Below are 24,813 nucleotides of genomic sequence, written 5' to 3' on the forward strand. Positions count from 1 at the left end.
CGGACCTGTCTGTGTCGACGATTCGATGCCGTCTGCTGCAGGCTGGACTGGTGGCACACATGCCATTGCGTCGGCTTTCATTGTCCAGAAACCACAAATGCCTCAGACTGAAATGGGCACGCGAACACCATCGCTGGCATGCTGAATGGCAAAATGTAGTGTTTTTAGACGATTCTCGCTTCAAATTGTCCTACAGTGATGGCCGCATACATGTTAGATGCTACCGTGGCTAATGCAATCTGGCAGCCTGCATTGTTGAGCGGCATAGCGGACAAACGCCAAGTGTGATGGTTTGAGGCACCATTGGATACAACATGTGATCTCGCCTCCTACATATTGAAGGCAATCTGAACAGCAACTGCTACATCTGGTAGGTTTTAGAGCCCGAGGTACTGCCCCTCCTTCAGGCAACTCCACATGCCATATTTCAGCAGGTCAATGCCCGACCACATGTGGCGAGGAATGTGCAAGCTGTCTTAGAAGACGACGGGTACCACTGATTCCCTGGCCTGTACGTTCGCCTGACATGTCGCCCATCAAACATGTCCGGGATATGGTTGGTCCGCAACTTGTTCGTCATGGTCCTCCAACAACCACTGTTGATGGTTTGTGGACTCGCATACCAACTGCGTGGAGGGAGATTCCCCAGGAACATATCCAGGCCCTCCTTGATTCCATGCCACGTTGTGAAGGCTCTGTTTGCAGCACATGGGGGCTTCACACCATACTAAATTCTCAAGGTCAGAGATCATGTACAGTTCTGTAACCCTAATCATTTGTGTATTGGCATGTACCTAATCTGTGGTATAAAGTTCATTTCAATCATACGTTTCCTTCTTGGTGTTGCAATTTTCACAAACAGCAGTGTAAATTAATGAATGACTCACTCCCTCCTTTTTTAAGTTTTGTCCTCAGTGTTCGGAATCTCATAGAAGCCCATGAATTCCTCAAAAATATTAAAATTTTCATTTACAGTTCGAATGCAAAATGTCAATTGTTCACGGATGGATATGTCACAAGTTTCGTCAACCATAATAGCAAAATATTCCCGACTTTTAATATCTGCTACCACGGAGAGCAAAACAAATCTCCCTAATATATCAATGATCTCATTCTGAATGTCATGTGAGAGCCATTTGTAGCCCGAACGTCCCATCCACTCTCCTAGTTCATGCACATCTTCTTTTGAAACTCTTTTTAGTAAAAATGTTAACAATACTCATAATTATATACTTAGTATATAGTAATAAGTCATATGTTTTGCTGTCTCTGGTCATAGCCTCCCCCCCAAAAAAAGTTGATGGTTTAGCAGTCTCAGCCCCCCGCCCCCTCAAAGTTGATGGTCTAGTACATTTCAAATGTGTATTTAAAGTTTAGTTCATGAGGGACAATTCAGAGTAAACTTTACAAGAGAAGTAAAATAATACATTAGATTCTCTTAAGCAAAATTATTTGGGGGACCCTGCCCCACATCGATAACATTGGGGGGGGGCTCGAGCCCCCAAGCCCCATGGAGTCGGCGCCTATGCCTGGCTGCCTTTACCCCACAAAGTTTCCTCCAGGTACCCACTTTATATGATGCTGGGTAGGTGCCGAAGCCGCTTGAACATTTGGAAAAATCCCAGTTCTCCCCCACCGGGGATCAAACTCTGGTCTCTCCCATGGTAGTCAGACACCCTAACGACTGAACTACCATGGATCTTCAGAACAATAAACATGCCATTATAATTTTTTCACTGTTCCTAGCTGAATTTTAAAATCGGCAGCAATTATTCATGCTGTTACCAGTTGAGTCTTCTTTAGGAATGCCACTGTTGTGCAACAATTAATTACTTTTATTCCAATCTTGTATTAACTAATAAATTAAATGTTTTAAGATCATATTTCAAAATGTGTAGCTTTATCTTAGTTGGATTCATGGCTTTCTTACACCATATTTACCATCATCTTCCTTCCCCCAAAAGTTGGCTCCTGAGAGAAAGGGGCTTGCCCCTGAATTAGTTTTAGTCTTTTCTACCCCTGTCGATAGTGATGCTTAAAACTGTAACAGTTAAGCAGTTGTTCAAAATATTGGTCAATATTAGTGGGCGAGTATTTCATTCCAATTATGTTCATCAATTTACCAAAGTTTTGCTTGACAGTATTAAAATACCTGTTATGTAATGCCACGTCCTGGAGAGGGTGACACGAGTCTGGCTTAGGCCAGGGTAAAACATGAGTTTCTCTTCTTCTATCAGCTGATTCATCTATTGGTCAAGAGGCTTCTTCTTCTATCAATTAGTTAGGAGGCTTCTCCTTGTACTAGTCGATAGTCTTCTTCTTCTACTAATCAATATACTTATTCTTCTATTCGGTAAGAGACTTCTTCTTCTACTAATCAATATACTTATTCTTCTATTCGGTAACAGACTTCTTCTTCTACTAATCAATATACTTATTCTTCTATAAACTATTTCTTCTATTATTTAATACACTTCTTCTTCTATTTGTCAATAGGCTTCTTCTTTCATTAATTAATAGAATTCTTCTTATACTTCTTCAATATACTTATTCTCACCTTGATTACTAGACTTCTTCTTCTACTAGTCTACAGTCTTCTTCTTCTGCTAATCAATATATTTATTCTTCTATTCGTTAGTAGACTTCTTCTTCTACTAATCAATATACTTATTCTTCTATTTGTTAGTAGACTTCTTCTACTTATTATTCTATAAATATATCCTTTATTTACAAAAGCTCCTATATCCAAATTCCTTCATTGATTCCCGTATCTTCCCTGCTATATTTCCCTTCTTTTTGGGCTTTGTCAAAGATACAACAATAATTCAAATCAATAGTTTTCTGCAGGATGGCTTAATACAAGCAGAGAAAAGGGGTTAATCGAGGGGTGCCACCTGTTCCACGCTTGACCTTGATCCAGGTCAGCAATATATGTGCCGCAACGGAAGTGCTTGGGGGCCACCACTGAGTTGGCACTGCACCGGAGAAAACAACGAAAAAGGTCTAGTAAGAAGGTAGATATATAAAATTGTAATCGCTTTTTAACTTCATTAATCTTTACATACAATCACATATGCTGCAAGTGTCGATCATTTCTTTATCTCACCTTTATCCATCTCCATTGTTTATCTCAGTTCATAAATTTATGTAAGTACAATTAATTTCAGTTCTCCCAAACACTTTCATTCAATTCGCGTGTGCATTGTTACTATAATCTGCGATCCTAATATTTCTTTTGCATGCTGCCATCTATGATTCCTTATTTCAGTCATTGGCCATATGGTTTACATGTGCGGGTACGTAACAGTAATCATATAATAAATTTTCTTCATGCAATTTTTCTGCAAAATAAAGGGAAACTTCGAATTTTGCATAACTTCCAGGATTATTAGGTTGCAAAAGTGCCACATTTTTGTAAACCCCAAGAACTCAAATTGCTGGAAAAGTTTTGACGGGTATAAGTAAATGAAATCCAAACCACTTTTCTGATATCAATACATAGGTATTGCATTGGTATCTTCTTAACCCCAATTGTAAATGAACTCGTCACACTGTTAACAGAATTTGTTTTTCCAGGTGTTGAAAGAGACTGAGCAAGTTCGAAGGGAGAGCAAAGCCAGTGGACCTCAAGATGAGCTGGAGTATTGGAAGAAAAGAGGAGCTCAGTTTTCACAGATTGTCTCCAACCTAAGGTCCCACGAGGTACGTGAAATGATACGCATTAGTGGCAAAACTATAATAATTACATCAATAATATTTCCATAATTAAGTTTATACACTGCAATACATTTATGGAGTAATTTTTACAGACTTTATTTCCAAAAGAATCATCAGAAAAATATAAAATCATATATTTTGTCTCAGCCAATGAGATATGAAATCAATTTTCGATGTACTTTCTGTGGTTTTCTGTTTTCCATGGACTACATTTCTTCACTACCAACAAGCATCTTCCATAGTTCTCTATTCATCCATCCATGTTAATTAATGTCTACGTTTCATGTTAAATATCTGAAGATGATCAGTAGGTTCATTGATTGATTTAGTTTATTTTACTTCACGTTTTGTGCCTCTTGGCTAATTTGTGAAGATGGGGATGAGTGATGAAATTATGAAATTTATGAATGGACATTCACAAACAACCAAGCCCGAGAGGGATTCGAACCCGGGACCCTTGGTGTCTCAGCGCGAAGATGATCAGTAGGAAATGGAGCAAGAAAAATATGTATGAATTTTAATACATGTTTTCCATTGAAACTATATATGTTAATAATTTCATATGAGATTATCATTTAATCGCAAAATTAATTTATCCCTGCAGTCCTGCTGCAAAAATAATGAAAAATATGCGTTAAATTTTCACATGGCATTTTTGAGGATCCCACAAGATATATGAATTCCAGAAATGTACCGACCAGTACTGGTGATTTAATTTGAACTGATAATGATACTTCTGCAGTATGGATTCAGTGCTAATTATCTGAAAAGATCACATCCCCTAACAGTGTATAATTTATGACAGCTTACCTTTGTAACGAAGATTTTTGTTTATTCCTTTACTTGTGAAATTTATATGATAAAAATTTTCACTTTAACCTTACACTTCAGGCCCAGATGACTCTGCTGACTCTGCAAGTGTGCCATTCCAAAGTTCTGAAGGAGTGGAAGGAGACTGACAAGAAGATAACATTTTGCTACAATGAAGCACGTGACAATGCAAAGTTCATTCAGGCAATGGAGAAATGCTGCCATTCGTTGTATTTACATGATCCAGTAAGTCATGTTGCTCTACTTTTCTTCAACGTTGTATTTATTGGTGTACATTATGTTCCATTAGCACTGGCATATGCAGGTTTTTTTGTTTCTTTCTGGAGGGGTCTGAAATTTTAAAGGTGAATATTACATAGCTGCGGGCCATGGGATACACTACAAATGATTTTGTAATTCCCATTTTTAACTTCATTTTAAAAGTTCAAGATCAAGAATCAAGGGCTCGAGTGAAAAACATGACAAGTGACATTTTGGTCATTTCCGAGTTCATTAAGGAAAAAGGTTATTAGAAGCTATACTGTACATAAACTGTTTTCGTGTTGTGTTTACCAATTTCAGAAGGCTTTACTGAGTCCAATGCAAATTGCAATTTCACTCAAAAATTGAATGATGGCACATTTTACGTTGTAACTCAAAAATGAACAAAATGTTACTTACCATGTTTTACACCTGAGCCCTTCAAATGATAATAGTGCTCATTTTAATATGGGAGTTGTCACTTACATTTTTACAGAGTTCTTTCATGCTTTCATTTGAAAATTTACATTTTCTCCAAATTTTGGGAGGTGCTGTAGCCCCATCAGCTCCCCCCTGGAGATGCAAGTGTCCATTACTCTCTATACCAAATGAGTTTTGGTCTCCCTATTGGCATAGTGGTAATGTCAGTATCTTGTAATCCTCTTGTGGAGGCACGTAGAGGTTCAGACTCCATTTTACAACTGTAGGTCCAGTTCCAATCAGCCTATCTGTGCATAAAATGGACTTTAAACAAAACTCCAAACCAAATGAGTTTTGCTGATTGTTTAAGGCAGTGGATTTGTATTCAGAACATTTTAGCTATAACATCCTCTGACTAGCCATCCTGACTTTTTTTTGGCATGTCCTTTAGTGACTTTAGGTGAATGCTGAGGTAATACCTTTAATGAAGGCTGTGCCCCCCCTTTCCTTGGCCACCCCAATGGCCTAGTTGTAACACTATCACATTGTAATCAAGAAGTCCTCTGGCTCGATATCTGATGGAGGCACATTGCATATTGGTTCAGATCCCACTTTAAGCTGTAGGCTCAGTTTCAGTTAGCCTATTTCTGCATAAAGTAGACTTAAAAACACTGCACCTTCCCAATTTAATTTTTTCACATACCTATTGTTAAACTAATAGTGCAAATAAGCATTGTCAGTATCAAACCAATCGACTAGAGACATATTCAGGAAAGTTAGTAGTGGCCATAGCCTTATTTGAATGAAATATTGTTTAATCAAATGAATGTCAAAAGCAGGAGATGATGGTAAAAATATGACTCCACCAAAAGAAATTGGGCATACACCAACATTATTTTCTTTATTTTAAGAAATAATGTTAAATGCAGGGGCAAATGGCAAAATTATGCTAGAGACAGAAAGTAAATAACACACCTATCTGCTCATGTTCCTTCTTGTGTTAATACACCCCATTAGGCATATATCCCCCTTGTGTTCATACCCCACACTGATCCATATAACCACCATTATATATCTACACATGCCATTTCAACAAATGTCAAATTTCAAAAAATTTCAGCATAGTCAGCCACGGTAAGAGACTGCTACCATAATATGGAACATTTCCTGCTTTCTGCATCAGAGTTTCTCTGATGTTTCTAGAAGTTCCATTAACCCTTATCCGGGTAACAGTGTCTTTCAGACACTGTTGATTATATTTTTTGTCAAATACTTCAAACAATACTTCCTGTGAACGTGATATTTTTTTGACTTTGTTTGTTTCTCTCTTTTTTCTCATTTCACAATATTTGACTTTGTTTGATAAAGTAGGTCAGACGTAAAAAAATATTTTCCATTTAACTTACATAAACGGTCAAGCAGTGTCTGTCGGACACTTGTCTGTTGCAGGTTTCAGTAATGTGGCTGTAGTGTAGCAGTGTCAGTGCCAATGAATCCGGAATTAATGCTCTTGACATTGGATGGTATCTTTCCATACAATGTTTCTTGAACTTGACAGGATTTGGGAATGAAGATAAATTCAATTTTTTCAATACCAACTTATTGATGGCAGATATTCTAGATGAAAGAATTCTGTACATTTGAAAGTTCCTCTGCACTGTTATTGGTGACTGGGTCTAGTGATACCAGAGGACATGCTGAGCTTTTTCCTGATTTGTAAACATTTTCGGTTTTCTGGGCACTGACACTGCTACACTATAGCCACATTACTCAAACTTGCAACAAAAAACTCTGTTAGTTTTCCAACATTTTGGCACCACTTTCACATCTCTACCTTGCATATAGCGGATATGAATAAAGTTTGTAATCAGGGAAAGACTTCTGGGTCACCTGGTATTATTAGCGATAAAATAGAAAAAAATAAAAATATATGAGCAAATAAAACAATTTCCTCACACTACCTTCCGGCCTAACATGTTTCATATACTATGCTGCAAAAATTACAACATGCAATTATGATGATGATGATGATGAATACAAGAATTATGGACATAATAATGATGATTAGGTTAAATATTATGTTACTCGGTTGTTTCCACATCGATGGAACATAAAAATCTTGCATTACAAGGGCAAGATCCATTTAAAAAAATGCAGTTTCTGACAGACACTGCTTGCCTGGACACGTTACAAAAATAGTTTGCACGGATAAGGGTTAAGCATGTTTTCTTTGATACAGTCAGATCTCAAACGCCACATACTTACTTGTAATTACCGGTACCTTCATATGTTTTTCTTACAGAAAGGAAGCAAGACTATTCAGTTGTTTTCTTTTGACAGTTTTCTTCAACCCATCTTCAAGCTGTGATTTTATGGTTATTAGCTTCTGACCTTCATCATATATTCTGAAATATTATTGAATGTATTTTTTAATATATATTGTATATTATTTTGCAGGTGAGAATGCAAGATTCCATTTTAAGTTTGTTGCAGACAGTGCGGCTTATTCACAGTGTGTCCCAGTTCTACAATACTTCAGAGAGAACATCATCACTTATGGTGAAGGTGAGTATACCTTCCTAGTTTCCCAGCAAGTATCCTAGTTAGTAGTAGTTTCTACTTTTCAATAGCTAACATTGTTAATTAAAGACTTAAATTTTAGGATTAAGAGCTTCATTTCTATGCATGAAAATATTATTATGTTTTGTTGACTTCAAATTGTCTAAAACTTAGAAATTTTCTTTACTAATGCTCCATACTTGTATTTCAATTGTCAATTATCCTAAGACACAAGCTTCCAAAGTATTCCACCAGAAATTTCCTCCCAGAAGAAGAAATCTTAACATTGTACCAATTGGTAAGTTAACTTGATCTCTGCATGTACAGGGTGTTTAAGTTGCTCTCAGCCTCTGATTTCCACTTATAAAAATTGAACTATTGGTCTTAATGTAATGAAATTTGCTACGGACATACCTTGGTGTATGAGAAGCATGGTGACATCACAGTGAGTGTTGGAAGTGGTCGCCATTAGCTTGCCTGCACATGCTCTCTATGCTATAGAAGGTAGCCACTAGAGTACTGCATTGGACCACTTTCACTCACTCAAACTCGTTCGAATCTCCCATGTTTGAGTGTGCTACGCTCGAACGTACTGCACTCATAGTGCAATGATTGACAACACCCCGTATTTCAGAGCCTAATAAGCATCACTGTCAACCTATAACCCATACATGAAAGGAACCACTCTATGCAATTACAATTCTAAATAATAATTTCGATATTATGTAAAACTCAAATACAGCACATATGAAAATATGCAATATCTACAGACCGAAATGTAAAATGGATACACATGCTGACAGACCGGCCTAAGCAATTACAAGTATCGTATCACAGTGCAACAAGTATTTTCTACGTGTACATCATTGTTCACTTACCGAAAAGGATGATCATATTCTGCGAAATAATGAAATGCAGTTATAGCATTCAATCGAACATCATTTCAGTGTGAAAATAATCATAGAAACATAAAATGCTAGTCTAGATATTTCAGCCCATAATCATCTATTTCAATTTCACATCTCTTGGTAAGATACACAAAACTGCATTATAACATGGAGATGATGATTATGTTCACTTAGTTTTCAATTTCACTTCGTCTTTTGGTTCACAATCCATATTTGAGGGCCCACTACCATAGACAAATTACGGAAATACGTGTACTAATAGGGTTCGAGAGTTCGGTCGTTTTCAGCTTGAGTGGAATAACTACCAATTCTGTATGCCATCTAGCGTTGCCCATGTGAACTATTTGCCACTTGAGCGAAAAACGCTCATTGCAGCACTCTAGTAGCCACCAACACATCAGGAATCACAGCGTCAATTTCCCACCAAATGCTATCTTGCCGTTCCATGATAGTCCATGGCTTGTTCCGATAGACCTTTCCTTTTCCAGTACATGGAAACGATAAACACACAATGTTCCACTGAGTACCAACTCGTTAGTTTCTGTACTGTAATCATGAACTACTGATTGTAAGCACAAACTTTCAACCGAACCTGAACAGACACGAACCACTATTGGCTGCATCACAACAGCAGGGCCAAGAACTCAGACACATCCATACCATTGGCATTTAACAGCAGAATCACCCCGATACACGTGCATGCCTATGCATGGGCTAGAGAGACTGTGGAGCCATCTCGGATAACATCACCATGCTTCTCATACACCAAAGTATGCCCATAACTAATTTCATTACGTTATGACCAATAGTTTGATTTTTATAAGCCAAAATCAGGGGACAAGAGCGAGTGAAATATCCTGTATTTTCGAATTTTATATTCTTGTTATTTAGTGTTGCTATTCTGCCACTTTTGGCTAATTGTCATGAGAATGAGTGATGACTAGATGGAATTGATGAAAAACTAACATTGATCACCCATACCTAGACTGTGATTTCAACCAGTGGCGCAGGAACGTTTTTTTTATTTGGGGGGATACAAAATTCAGTCTCCCATATACAAACACACATATTACTGCACCTAGAAATACATTTGGAGGGGGGTCAAACCAAGTGCTGCAATAATAATAATATCTAATTAAATTAAAATAATAATTAAATATGTAAATTAATTACTATTGTATTGTTATTACATGAATTGGTAAAAGATAGTAAAAGAATATAGATATAACAGCACATATTCATTATCTAGCTTACGCATAGTTAAGATCGCTAAGATTTGCATAAAACAACTGACCTGGCAAGGAATTTAATGTCAAATAGAAAAAGATTTGAATATTTATTGAATAACAAACAAGGAGTTAGATCCAAGTAACGAAAAGTTAAGTTCCTGATTAATATTTTATGGATATTATCATTAGTTGTGTCCATAATATTTGGCCGTATGAGCCAAATTCCTTGCCTTCCAATAAGTTCAGCGGAAATTACCATCGATTATATAACAAATGCTAATCAATTATATTTTTATTATTTACTTTAACTACTTAGTAAGTCTTTCGAAGGGTGGGGGTCCGAACCCCCTAAATACGTCCTTGATACCTATAATGTGAAGCCATGGGAAATATTCTATTTTAGAACAGCACACACGAATGTTGTGTTATTTAATGAAAAATTTGCATTTATTTTTTCTTTGTATTTCTTAGAATTTGTTTTTCTTAAAAAAAAAAAACAGATTTTAAAACCAGATAACAATTCTGAAACATAAAGCTCTGGACCTCATTCTGGGTTTATTTGGATTTAACGGAAATGTGGAATTTGAAATGTGAAAATTGCGAACAAAGATACATCTATTCATTTTAATGCAGGTTGAGATTAAAGGGGGTGAGGAGGATCTTGAGCCACCCCAACCAGGAATAATCATCTCCTACCCACTGGATATAGAAACCACATTATATAGAGTTCCACTTCAGTTCAGTTCATTCTAATTTTAAAGTCCCATAGCTACGCATAAAAATATCTTTAAACAATTTATGGCAGATGTGTACCACATCCAATGCCTCTTAGAAGCCATGTATTTAGTATTTTCTCAGATATCTATAGGGCGTTGTATTAAAAAAGGAAAAACAATTGAGTTGTGATGGTTCCCGACTCGAAATAAGTTTAACTTTGAAATATTTGTGAAACATTTGACAAAGCATTTATTTGTTATATAATTAGCTGTAACTAATGGCACTCTTCAAGCACTGAAAGTATTAATACTAGTCACTACATATACAAAACCTAAATCCTTCAGATCTCAAAGGAAGCCATACGCTCAAAAGTTGTTGTTTTTTTTCCAATCTTTGGTGGACAATGTGAAGAGCCGGCCAAGCTTTATTTTCGTATGTAGTAGTATCGAATGCAGATACATGCGTGTGTTTTAGGGTGACATGTCAATTTCTCGTTGCTGTGAAAATGTAAATTTTAATGTAAGCAAAAGCATGTGTGCGTCACAGTTAAAGATTTTCACATCTATAAAGAAAATCCAAAACAGATTCCCACCTCGCTGTTGTCCATGGCGGAGAGGTTAGAATAGCACGCTATGATGCCAGAAGTCCCAGGTTCGAATCCTGGCCTGGGCATGGGTGTTACTTGTGAGTGTCCATCAATTTCATCATATCATCACTCATCCTCATCTTCGCGATTAGCCAAAAAGGGAAGAAATGCGAAGTAAAATAAACCAAATAAATCACTCAAACATTCCCATCTCACTGAAAGACCTTGTGAATCAAAAAAAAAAATCTACCAATAGAACCTGCAGTGAGTCTCATTTATCTCTTGCATTCATCTGACTAATGTAATTTTCTTACAGTTTGACTTTAGGGTTTAACTTAAAATAGTGTTGTGTTTGTGTTGCATTCGATATCAAAATTAGAATTTAAGCAATTGATGTCCAATTATAAATATACTTAATACATAGGTAAAAATAATTCTCCCTCTGATAAAATCGCAAATTGCACCCTGTTTAAATGTCTAGGAAAAATTTTCATTTCACCTAGGAATGATATCGCAATGGGATGAGTCGAGAATTGTCACAGCCTCATCTAGTCTCCTGTGTGTTGAGGCCCTTTTCGTTCTTGTTTGGGCTTATTTTTGTTTTGGTTTCCACTTGAAGTTTTTAAAACTTATTCTAGATTCACTGCATGCTCAGAAAGGCTAATTGGGAAACTCTTTTAAAAAATATCTCTTAATATATAGGTTTAAGAATAGTTTTCCGAACACCCTCTTACCAAGTTATGAAAAATATGGATGAGGTACAGGAGTGCATTGTACCTTCCAAGTTGGTCTGTCGTGTCTCGTCTTGTTCGTGTAAGTACTTCATTTTGGAAAATTCCATTTTAAATATTCAAACGAAAATGGGGTCAGTCATACTCTTCTGATGAAGATTTGTATCTTATCTTCGAATCGACTTGACCACATCTTTAGAAAAGTGTACCACCCTTCCGCAAAGTGGCATTCCTCTGCATCGTGATTTTCTGTGATCAAATCTGATTCCATCGTTTCATGCACATTTTAAACAATTTTCATCTCCTTAAAGAGGTTTCCAAGAACATAGGTCAATGAACTAACTAGTAGCAAGAGCAATGTAGTAGAATAAGTTTACAATGGTTTGAATTTCTGTGGTAAGGAAGATAATGCTTATAAGTTATAAACAATATACATTTTTTTTTTGGGTGAATTGAAAATATGTTCTTTTAACAGTAGCACCTTGCATCTGCTGTCAAATTACTAAAGGAGGGGTACAACTCGATTAACGGATTTAGGGGGTACAGTACCCCCTTCAAAAGTTTGGGGGGTACAATGTACCCCTGTACCCCCCATTCCTGCGCCACTGATTTCAACCCAGTAACTGTGGGGGCAAGATTGAAAGTTGAATGAGACTTGAGTCCTTGTCAAGTCTGCATTTTGTGCTGAAATTTATAAGTTGGATTGATTTGGTGTTTTAAGTCCACTTTATGCACAGTAAGGCTAATCGGGACTGGAACTACAGTTTAAAGTCGGATCCGAACCCCTATGTGCCTCCACCGAGAATCGAACCCGGGACCCCTTGATTACAAGGCGACGACGTTACCACTGCGCCATCGGGGAGGCCCTGAAATTTATAAGTAAACCTACCTGAATTGTTTTCGAAAAGGAACTTTATGCTGGAAACAAACAGGCCACAAACACACATTATTTACAAATGTGTGTATTCAGCCCCCCCTACCTCCCCAAATATGCACTGCACATGCACTTACATCAACCTGCTCACCAGAATGACATGTTGAATTTTCTCCCTAGGAGAAGAAACAGACCCTTTTATTGTCCTCTTTATGGCTCAGGCGAAATTTTTCTGAATGAAGCTTGGTTGAAACTGTGGACTTATACTATTAATTCATAAACGTCACAACTTTCCAAACATGCACATAGCCAAGGGGATGACTAAGGGGTTGAAGCCCCCCCCCCAAAAAAAAAAAATCAGACAAATATGTAATTTAAATGTTATTTTTATTGTTACTAACAGGAATAAAGTTAGAACCTCAGTAAATACTGCATTACATCGAAATAAGTTTAGTGTATAATAGGGAAACCAGGTTATATTTCTATATTCTACCATTTAATCCAAAGAAAATGTGGATCCACAGCTTCCAAAACTTATAGTTTTCTTTGTGAGAGGTCACAGAATATACACTTTATGAATAAAATTTACCACAAAATGTTAAAGCCTTTTTTGGAACGATCATGTGAAAGTTAATAACAAAATATGTCTACAAAAATAACTATGATTTTCAGTACAGTGTACAAAATATAAGAAAAATAATGGACAACAATTATGTTAGATATTCACTGATACGGTGGATCGAGTCTCCATTTATGTAAAAATAACAATAAATTTGAATTGAAATTGGTTTATTTTAATAACTTATAATATTTATTATTGTAAAATAACAATAATTATTATTGTCATTATTTTTTCTACTAATCAAGTTTTATCTATGGCCTGGCCCCCTCTACAAATATTTCTGGCAATGCCCGTGTCCCCCCACCTCGAAATAAAATTCTGCTTCTAAACCAAAAGTGTCAATGACACAATGACAATTCTGGTCTTTTCTGATGCAAAAGTAAATTTCATTACTGGCAGGACAAAATTTCCTATGTAGTGGATAGGGAGTCTGCTGGTTTGCATATCACAACACTAAAACAACACTGGGAGTCCACTACATAGCCTGATTCATGCTAGAACATTTAATATCTGCCTCTGAACATCTATTCATATATTATTTTGTTTCTTATGATATGAAGTGCAAAAATTTTCCACATAAAATATTTTCTTAAATAATTTGGTGGTTCTTCAACTGCCATTCTTACTGTAGAACCACTCCTGAATGCAAAGCAACTCATTAAAATCACCAGCACATAAATAGCACTAGCAACAGAGAGTAGTGCATCAAATTATTGTTATCGAGATAAACACTTCTCCTTAAAATTATTTTTTGCTTCTCACCTTTTTGCAAAACCAGGCAAAATTCTTATCATCTATCATTTCTTTCAGATCACAAATCAGATGATAGAGACATGCAAGCAGTACATAACATGCCGAGGCCAAGAAACAATCTGGTCCCAGACACGACAGAGTGTGAGAAAGAAGTTACAACACTGCATGCAGCTCAACAATGTCTATCGCAACACTTACATCACAGTGAAGAACCAGCCGTTCCTTCCTGGCCAATCGTCATTCTGCTTCTCTGAGAATTACGTCTTCGGCAAGTTTGATGCCTTTTGTGACAGGCTGGGGAAAATCATTGTCCTCTTTGACATTATAGACGACTATAATGGCCTCTTTGAGCGAAGAATGGAAGGTGAGAATAGCGAACTTGTGTTGATTTGCTTTTATTTCATACTATTTGGTATATTCTCTTAGTTTTCCCCCCTCTGCACCAACTATACCACTTTTGTCAGTACCATTGATACTTTAACTGCTTTTGTAACCATACTAATTAATTTAAACTGGCTATAACATCAAACCCCAAATTTGATTTCTAAATTTTAGATTTTCACATTTTATACATCATAAATTTTTATAAACAAAAACACTATAAAATTTTCCTGGGTTTAACATTTTTTAACATTTTAAGTTTTTTAATTACGGTCCTATGAAAAGTTTAATCGAGATTCATTCATGTTGGTTGCAGTTTTCAGTACTTAACAAAGTCAGTTTATTATATAAACTTTTGTTCATTTTATGGATACAGCAATTTTATTATGTTTCTTTATAATACATCTTAATTAACAGGGCCTCCATGATGGCGCAGTGGTAGCGTCCTCACCTTGTAATCAAGAGGTCCCAGGTTCGATACCCGGTGGAGGCACATAGTGGTTCGGATCCCACTTTAAACTGTAGGTCAAGTCCCGATTAGCCTTACTGTGCATAAAGTGGACTTGAAATACCAATTCAATCCAATCTTAATTAACAAGTAATTGCATAAAGTTAGTATTGAAGATTTCCTGGAAACGAATGATGAAAAGATTCTCTCAGGTAATGACAATGTAGAATTATTTTCCTGTAGTTTACAGTTATTACAAGCGTAAGAAAACAGTTTTTCGTTGTGACATTTATTATGCTTGTAATAACCGTAAACTACAGGAAAAGAATTCTACAATGCAATCAATGCGTACATACAAGAAAAACTATAATGACAATTTATTATATTGTTCCTATAATTAACATGTGCATCTTATTTCCTTATAGGTCTGCTCCTTGGAGAAGGTATGTTACTTCATTCTTGTGTAAGATGGTACGTAACTCATATTAAAATTGAAATATAGAGCTTATAAACTGTTGCAAGTGTTCTTTATAAGTGATAAATTAAATATTCTTGTGGCAAACATTATAATAAAATATTCACTCAAGGACACAACATATATGAGGTAGGTAAATAGGTGAAAAGAAGGAATTGAGTACTAAAATAGAGGGAAAATGTAGATGTAGTGCCATAGAAGCGAGAAAATACACTGAAAGAAGGAAGAAGACTGTAAGAGTGGGGAAATAGTGCCCTAGAAGAGGCAAAATTACAGTAAAAGTGGGAAAGAAGTATTCTAGAAGGAAGAAACTGGCATCCTAGAAGAGGTAGATGGTAGTCAAAGTAAGGAAATAGATGCACTGTAAGAGGAAAATACACTGTCGGAGGGAAAAATGTAATAATGCTTCAAAAAATCAAATTGCAAAATTGACACGAAATGAGGAAAAATGTCTTTCTCACACCTCAAAATAGATACCTGAAATGTTATCAAGAGTGAGATAAAATATCCCTTAGTTCTATGGACATAACTGGGCGGGGGGGGGGGGGGCAAAACCAAAATGTTTTCTATCTCATGCAGGACTATTTTTCTAAATAACTGTTACATTAGGAAAATCATAAAACTACTACATATTAACTTGCTCCTCAGGTCCAGGAGGTTAACTAAAATACACTTACATTTTAAGCCTGAAAATTTGAGGAGGGGTGAGTGTTCCCTTGTCTGTCCCCAATTTATGACTATGCTCAGTTCTATCATTTACATAGAGAATCGTCAGTGGTGTTTTGTTGACTTGGACAGGCAATTTCAATGTGTATTAAATGGCACATGTAAATTGATCTGATCTCTTCTTTTGATTTACTTTTCAGCCCTGGAAGATGTGACGAAGCTATTTGATGAAGCATTGACTCTCATCACAAACAAGGATTATGACTATCTGGAGCAAAGAAACAAGGAATTTGATTTGGACTTCGACAACTTCCTGGACAGAACCAAGGAACTCAAGGACAGGATAAGCTCTATAATCGAAAGGAATTTTGCCAGTGTGTGGGAGAGCCCTCAAGGCATTCGCTTTCTCACCCGTTTTGAGAAGGTATGTTTTATCCTTAGTGAGATTATAGTCTCGACCCATAATATCCATGGATTTGAACTGGATATTGTCAATATCCAGTGGATGTGTTTTGGAGATTTGTGCCATGCAATGGTCTTATTTTTTTAATAAATCTGTTGAGTTGCTCTTATTTGCTTATTAGTTGATTTTTAAACTCCTTGTACATTATGTAGAAATTTAAACAAAACATGCACGTTCGACCAGGACTCAAATTAGATATCTGGCATACTGTGCTATTGCTGTACTACCTGAACTACCAGCCCTGGTTTTGGCTGATTTTTTGCTCTTGCTGTTTTAACTGTGTGGAATTGTCTCTCTCTGCTACCACAATGGGATCTGTTGCCTTTGCAACACAATTGATATCAATGGTGCCTAGTTTTTCCCAGAGTAGAATTGTAAATTATCTTAAGGCAATCTAGATACATTAGTTTTCCAATACTACTGTGTTAAAATACGGAAGTTTTGAACAGAACATCCTATACTCAATTTCAACTGCCAGCCCACGTGGCGAAGTGATTAGCACATCTTGCTATGATGCCAGGGGTCCCAGGTTCAAATCCTGGCTTGGCCATAAATGTTTGTGAGTGTCCATTCATCAATTTCATCATGTTATAACTCATCCCCATCTTCACAAATTAGCCAAAAGTGGCACAAAAAGCAAAGTAAAATACAGCAAATCAATCAATTTCTACTATATCATATAAATGTAACTAAGTTTCGCTGACAAATATTCATAGGTTCAAATAAAATAATTAGAACAACTGTCATTTAGCTACAAAATTTAGTTTTACAATGTGAAATCTGTGCAGACTTACTAGCATATTTTGCATCATTTCTAAAATATTTAACTCTACAGTTGATCAGTCTCTGTTGGGAAAGTATTGATTGGTATTGGTGGTTATTAAACTGGAACTGTTATTTTATGATACCATTTCCACTTATATTGGGCTGCCCTGTTGCGAAAGTGCATGGATTTTGAAGATGGTGCTTGCCTTTGTAGTGGAGCTTCATCCTCATGATCTCTGAAGCCAGAGGTTTCAGGTTTGAAGCTTGGTTAAAGAATGAATTGTGCTTTTCTCTATCCATTTTCATGATTTTTCATTATTATGAAAAATAGCTGACTTCCATGGCAGACTGGTTAGCACAGCATGCTAAGATACCAGGGGTCCCAGGTTCGAATCCTAGCCTGGCATGGGTGTTCTTTGGGAGTGTCCCTTCATTAATTTAATATCATCACTCACCCTCATCTTCGCCATTAGCCAAAAGTGGCAGAAGAGCAAAGTAAATTAAACCAAATGAATCAAAATTATTTAAAATTGAAAGAAGAAACAGAAAGTTTTTGATCGAAAGCATATTTGTGATTTCACTATTTTTCTAATGATGCAAACAATTTTGTTCCCCCATCACCACGCTCCACAATTTTATTTTAGTTGGATTTTAGGACAGTCATTTATAAAATTAATATTTTTCAGGTCGACAAATGGTGGTGAGCAGCAATGTTTTTAACAGGCTCAATCCTGTTTCATTTTGATCATGATTGTTTGCAGAACATTATAAGCAATGTGATTTATATTAACACTATATATATATATCTATATATATAAACCAGTGGCGTATTCTTAAAATTTGACCAGGTTTCCTGCAACAATGCTTATTTATTATGTATACAGGGTGTACACGATGAACCTCCAGGGTTTCGACGCAATGTTAAAAATCAGAAAATAAAGTTACAACAATCCAGTCGTATTTGGTGTCATATAAGCTCAAGTTTGTGTGGTTTCTTTTAGTTCGCGTGCGTCATGCTTTGCAGCGCTGTCGTCGCTTTTGTGAAAATGACATCTTTTCAAGAGAAAGCACACGTTTTCGGGCAAGGGGGCCCTATTCCCTGGCCACTACATAGCCAAGATATCACTCCTCTGAACATCTTCCTCTGCGGGTATGTTAAGGATGCAATTTACTCAACAAAGGTGCCTAATGTGCTTTGCATGACCGAATTTCATTGATACCATTGCCGACGATGTGCTGCATCTTCGTGTTACTTAGAAATGTGGTACTGGATGATCATCATGTACACCCTGTATATTTATTATATATTAATTAGATCTATTAGAAATAAAATACCAATGGTGTAAGTAATACCATGCAAGTAAAATTAAAACAGAATGGTAGAATACACCATTAGGCAAAACAAAACTTTTTTCCAGGGTAGGGCAAGAAGTATGTGCTTCAAAATGTTGACAATGCTTTCTGGGGGAGAGGCAAGTGTGTTGCCTTCCCCCACTGGAGGCGCCCATGTAATCATGCCCTCATTAAGACACTACTTTCTTCTTAGGTTAGCAAGCATATTCCTCTGACCAGGATGGAAGAAAAATATGATCTGATCCTTCGCTATTGCGAAAGAGAAGTTGAAAGGATCCTCAAACTCTTCAAGAAGCAGAAGGATGACCCACCTGTTCCAAGGAACTTTCCACCAATTGCAGGTTTGTGTAATTGGCTTTGTTGTCAGGAAAATTTCCAAAATTATAGTTGAAATATGTAGCTTTCCATTGAAAAATATGTTCTTATAGGCTTATCTGCTAATGGTTAAATGTGGTGAAGTAAATGTTACTTGTTACAAGTTTTTAAGAAAACTTAATACAAGAGTGCATCTGGCACAAGGTACAGTAGGGAAATCAATAATAAGATAATTCCTGTAGCATGAGCTTTTATGTAATATCTCTGTAAATATGTACATAGAGTGTATATTTTGAGATGCATTTAGACATTATATACTCTTAAGGAAAATTTTGGTGAAGAAATTCATCCATATATTATTATTATTATTATTACATATTTGCATAAAATGATTTCATAGTGGCCAGCACATATCCAAAACTACATATTGTGAGGGGTCCAAACAAAGTGCCTCACACTTAATAACAATAATAATAATGAACGGGTAAAAGATTTATAATAATAGAGATATAACGATTATGTAGATTATGTCTAGTTAATATCACTACAGAGTTTGTATAGAAACAGCTGTCATGGCTGAGAAATTAACATAAAATAATTTTTGAAATGGATTCTTTATTGAATACCAAAAAGGTTGTTAGGTCCAGGTGATGAAAAGTACATGATCATTGTTTTTATGCATATTATTACTAGTGGTGGTATGCATAATTTTTTGCAGGCACTTTCAATGCAAACTGTATAATCACCATTTGATGCTTAGTTTATGTAAGTTCTGCGGAACGGAATAAACTTTAAATTATAGAATAGTAAGAAAATAAGTATTTTGCTTAGTTAATTTTGGACGAGGGAGGTTCAGACCCCCCCCCCCTCTAAATATGTCCATGTGAGTGGCTTGCATAATCTCAAATATCACTGCATGCCCATGATAATCTCAAATTTTGTGTAAAGTACCGATTTTTGATTGTACCTGTTACATCTTGTATTTTGTCACTCATCCTCATCATTTCAATTATAACAGGGATAGAATAGCAACTTTAAAAGATATATACTAGAACCTTTTCATTTGTACTATACTGTTTAATGCATCCTAAATTAGCCCGTTCCATACTACAGTGTTTTGAAAACAACACTCTGCGAATCATGTTGTTTCAGGTCGTATCAAATGGGCAAGATCCCTGCACAGTCATCTGGAAGATCTTGTTCAGAGTGTGTCGGAGCATCACGTGCTGAAAACATTGCCTGCAACGTCTGATGTGATTCGGAAGTACAATATGGCTGCTTCCGTTCTCAAAAACTATGAGGAGGATATTGTTAATGTTTGGGTCAATCAGCAAGTAAGTTCATATATTTTAACCAAAAACTCAATATGCTGATCAAAGCAGAATATATTTTATTTTAAAACATAAAACTAAACATTACGTTTCAACCTTCTAGCAAGGTCTTCAGACTCTGTACCAAATACAAATGAAATAAGGTACAAAACAGGAAGATATATATATATATATACAAAAATCACTCCCCGCCAGAGACAAGATTATTAGAAAGTTGTTTATCTGGAACATTCCTTTCCAGGTGTTCCAGTAGGTGGTCTTCCCCTTCAACTGTTGTTTCACCTGACAGGCGATTTAGATAAACATTCCTTTCATCTGGAAAGTGGTTGGACTCCTTATCTCACGCTCTTTTTCCTTAACCTTTCTTCTTCATTCCTCTTCCTTCTTTTCTCCTCCTTCGCTCTTGTCCTTTCCACTCTTTCTAACACCTTCTTCCATTCTTTGTTTATCTTCAGTCTTCCATTCCAGTTCATTGTGTGTTTCTTCTCCTTTCTTCTCTATTTCCTTGGCCTCCTTCCATTTTCCCACCAGTACTCTCTACTCCCTTCCTATCTGCTTAGCCTCATCCCACTCTGTCATGTCCTGTTTCTCTCGTGTGCTTAAATTCTGCCTTGGTCAGCATATTGAGTTTTTGGTTATGGAAACTAGGCTTAATGTTGTTATCATATATTTTATATTCTAAAAGTTTTCTTTGCTTTTGTTATTTTGGTGAATATGAGTATTGTCAGAATCCTTTAAGTGAACAAGGTTGCTAGTCATGACTGATTTTCTGTAGGGAGGCTAGAAATGAGTATGAATTCTTTGAAATCCTTGACTTTGTACTGTCAAACTTACTTACCTTCGTGCCCCTCCACCCTCCCTCACTCCTTTTCTCCCCCTCCCCGCTCTCTCTGGATGTGCATAAGCATGCACATGTATGCATGCACTCACACATGTGCAAGTATACCTGTTGAAATAAAATGTGAATTAGCCAATTACCCTCCTAAGCCCAGTCACGGTCATGGCTAAATTGTCATGCTTTAAACACAATTATTATTAAGGTGAATAAGGAAAATCAGTTTATTAATTATCACTGACTTAGAAAACATGATCTTTTTAATCTTAAAAAGTCAGGGAAGATCTTTTTAATCTTAAAAAGTCAGGGAAAATCTGACTTTTTGTCAGGGAATATCTTTTAAATCTTTCCTTTTAAAGCATTGAAGAGCTGGGGGAAGTAAGCTAAATATGAAAAAAAGGAGAATACTTCACATCACATAACATTCATATTGCAAAATGAGTTTCACATGATCTTATTTTTAGTTGAAATTTTCAAATGCATCTATATTGTTGACTTGTAAGTAAAAATTAGAAGGTCGATTTAAGAAAAGCACATTACAAAGATGGGATGTTCTCATCGGTTTGGAATGCAGACCATATAAATTCAATTACTTGTCAATTCAAATCCAGCTGTCAGGCTGGTATCTTTCCACCACATGAGGCAAGTAATGGAACTTGTAAGGTCTACATTCTAAACCGAAGAGAACATCCTGTCTCTGTAATGAACTTTTCTTGTAACGACCTTCTAATTTTTACTTACAACTCAACAATATTCTCATTGGATCATAAGGCAAAGAACAATGATACCATCGTATCAGGCATGTATCTAGAAATATATTTGGGGCAAGTGTCTCAATAATAATAATAATAAAACAATTATGTTTAATTAAATTAAAGTAATATTAATGAATATTGTATTATTATTATTACATGAATAGGTAAAAAGATTGTAAAAGAATAGAAATATAACAGCACGTATTAATTGTCTAGCTTAGGTGTAGTTAAGATCGCCAAAATTTGTACAAAAGCAACTGCTCTGGCAAGGGAATTAATATCAGATAAATAATTGAATATTTATTATTTATTCTGGATCCCCAGATTCTCCCTAAATACGTCCATTGGCAAAGCGTGACATATTTACGTAGCCATCGTAAGATTTGCCAAACATCAGGGTCGATTTTTCTACAGAGAGAGAGGGGGGGGGGGACAATATTCCTCTGCGATAAACGCCAAGGTCACTACCAATTCAATGTAAAAACTCATACCACCAGTGGCATGCATTCTGGGTAGGCTAGGTAAGCTTCGCCTACCCAGGTAAAATAATGATAAGTGTATGTAAAATTGTAACACGCGCGAGTGATGAAAATAAAACATTTCCATCCTTTTCGCTTCGGCTCGCAAGCCTTGGAAGCACAGCCTGTATCGGACCCAGGGCCCTACAATGAGTATAGGTTCATTGAATGCGGCACCTACTGGCCCTGTACTGAGCGAATGAACATGTTTTACCTAGTTGCATTGGCCAGTTGGCACATGCGTTGTGGACTTGCTTCTCCATTGAATGCATTGTAGACAGTGGTAGGTGCAGCCTACTAGCCGTAGTGTGACAGGATACCATGCTCTTATTTTGTGTATTGCTCTCACTGTGTATTCACAATGAAAGATATTGTATTGCAATGGCAGAAAGTGCATTTGTAATAGATGATGTGTTGAAGAAACCATTTGGATGTCGCACTTTTAGTGAGAAAAGTCATATTATAAATATAGGGGGACCTGCACTCCAAAATTTGAAATTTTTACATAAAGAAAAGGGAAGGGAATACTTTCGCTATTTTAATTTTCATCAGATCAATATGAAATGACTGATAGGTTTATGGGTAGCTGTAAACTCGGTAAATTATTTTGCTGGCCATGCTTATTGCTTTCTAATGAACGGAGTGTGTAGAGTAATGAAGGTTACAACTTGAATAATCTCACCAAGCAATGCTATCACCATGAACGTCCGGAAGGGGGCCAAGGAAGGGCCACGCCCTCCTCCCCCCTGGAAAATGAATGTCTAACTAAAAAGTCTATATTTCACACATAATTTCATTTCAGTCACAGTAATTTATATTATTAATTATTATAAGAGCATTGAAGAAACATGATATTTTCAGACTGAAACTTGCTTGCCCCTCCCTGGAAAAAATCCTGCGGACGTCCATCACAAAACACGAAATATCTCAGAGTTATTTGCGTTCACTTGTTCAGTTACAGCTCAGGCAATGGCGGTTCCAAAACTGGTGGGGGGGGGGACAAGGACAGTTTACTTTCCATTGGTAATAAGGTTTAGCATAGTGCCCCCCCCCTAATCGCAGTCACTGGTTCAGAGCCTACCTTAAGGTCGTGGGCACCGCACGCCCCTGCATAGCACAGACCTTAGGACTATACAAAAGTCACATAATTATATCCCATACAATGAGAATTATTAAATATGATGGAAACTGAAATGCAAACACCTCAATTGTTGTGTTGAAAGGTAAGAACCACCTTTATGGTTCACCTCCAATTGTTGTTTTGATAATGGAAAGCAGATTCATATCGTTCAATGTGTGCTTTTCCTCTTAACAAGTGGAAATAGCAGACATTCGAGTGGTGTGCCCAGGATTCTTGAAGGGGGCGAGGGGTTACATGCACTTTTTAGTAGTCATTCCTGAAGTCCTCATTTTGCTATCTTTTCCTGCCTTTTCTTTCTTCTTTTTTTTTTTCAAAGAATTTTGAGCCTAAGCAGAATTATGATCCTCACCACCCCTCCTTGAGCCACTGGACACTCGGAAGAATCTTGATGACTCCAGACAAACCCTGCCGTGACAATAAACATAAACATGGGGATGGGGGCTGAAAAAAGGGCCTGTTATGATCCAGACCTTCAAGAGTGGGGAAAAGTACAGGTCGTTGGATCTGTCTGCCTGTTCGGAAGCGTTGGGCTGTTCTCGGGACCGGAAGAGCCCAGAGAGATTCGCACCATTCTGTAATGAGCTGGGCCGATGAACACCATTGCCTTCAATAGGAAACTTGGTGGAGGGTTCGGCGTGAGGGGTAGTACTGGGGCCTCATTTCGATGTGCTAAGATTAGTGAATCTCTTGCGTATTTCGAGCTGTTTCATGCTGTCGCTTGGCTTATTTCGCACAAATATGTGAGTATTCTGACATTATTTTTACTGATTCTCCAAAATATATAAAATGCAATATTTTTATTATTTTGCTTGGTCATCGCTGCATCTCCCGATGACCGCACGGCTTGCCTCTGAACACGCCCTTGCATCGGATACTATTAAAGATGTGGCCCGCCTCAACTTCATGCCATCAATGAAGTTCATGAGATTTTATTCTTAGGTTTGAGTCATAGTGTGGTCATGGTTGTTGATTTGTGAGTGTCCTTCATGAATTTCATTGAATCGTTGTTAAACCTGGGCAACTTCCATGGCAGAGTGGTTAGCACAGCATGCTAGGATGGGTCACAGGTTCGAATCGCAGCCTGTCTATGGATGTTCTTTGTGAGTGTCTGTTCATCAGTTTCATATCATCACCCATCCTCATCTTCCTGATTAACTGAAAGTGGCAGAAAAGCCAAGTA

At 36.8% G+C, this 24,813-nt stretch overlaps 1 protein-coding gene across 2 annotated transcripts in view; it reads left to right on the plus strand.

The window, feature by feature from the left end:
* The window catches only part of Dhc1 (dynein axonemal heavy chain 1), a 344,548-nt gene that overhangs the window by 70,344 nt on the left and 249,391 nt on the right, over positions 1-24,813 (plus strand). For both annotated transcript variants that reach the window (XM_083144626.1, XM_083144627.1), the window contains exons 7-14: positions 3,577-3,702; positions 4,609-4,773; positions 7,666-7,773; positions 14,245-14,551; positions 15,442-15,459; positions 16,358-16,581; positions 18,932-19,079; positions 20,206-20,387. In XM_083144626.1, coding sequence (XP_083000752.1) covers positions 3,577-3,702; positions 4,609-4,773; positions 7,666-7,773; positions 14,245-14,551; positions 15,442-15,459; positions 16,358-16,581; positions 18,932-19,079; positions 20,206-20,387 — 1,278 coding nt within the window. The remainder of the gene's footprint in view (positions 1-3,576; positions 3,703-4,608; positions 4,774-7,665; positions 7,774-14,244; positions 14,552-15,441; positions 15,460-16,357; positions 16,582-18,931; positions 19,080-20,205; positions 20,388-24,813) is intronic.

The sequence above is a fragment of the Lepisma saccharinum genome, chromosome 23 (assembly GCF_977018435.1).
Source record: "Lepisma saccharinum chromosome 23, izLepSacc3.1, whole genome shotgun sequence".
NCBI classification, from domain to species: Eukaryota; Metazoa; Arthropoda; class Insecta; order Zygentoma; family Lepismatidae; genus Lepisma; species Lepisma saccharinum.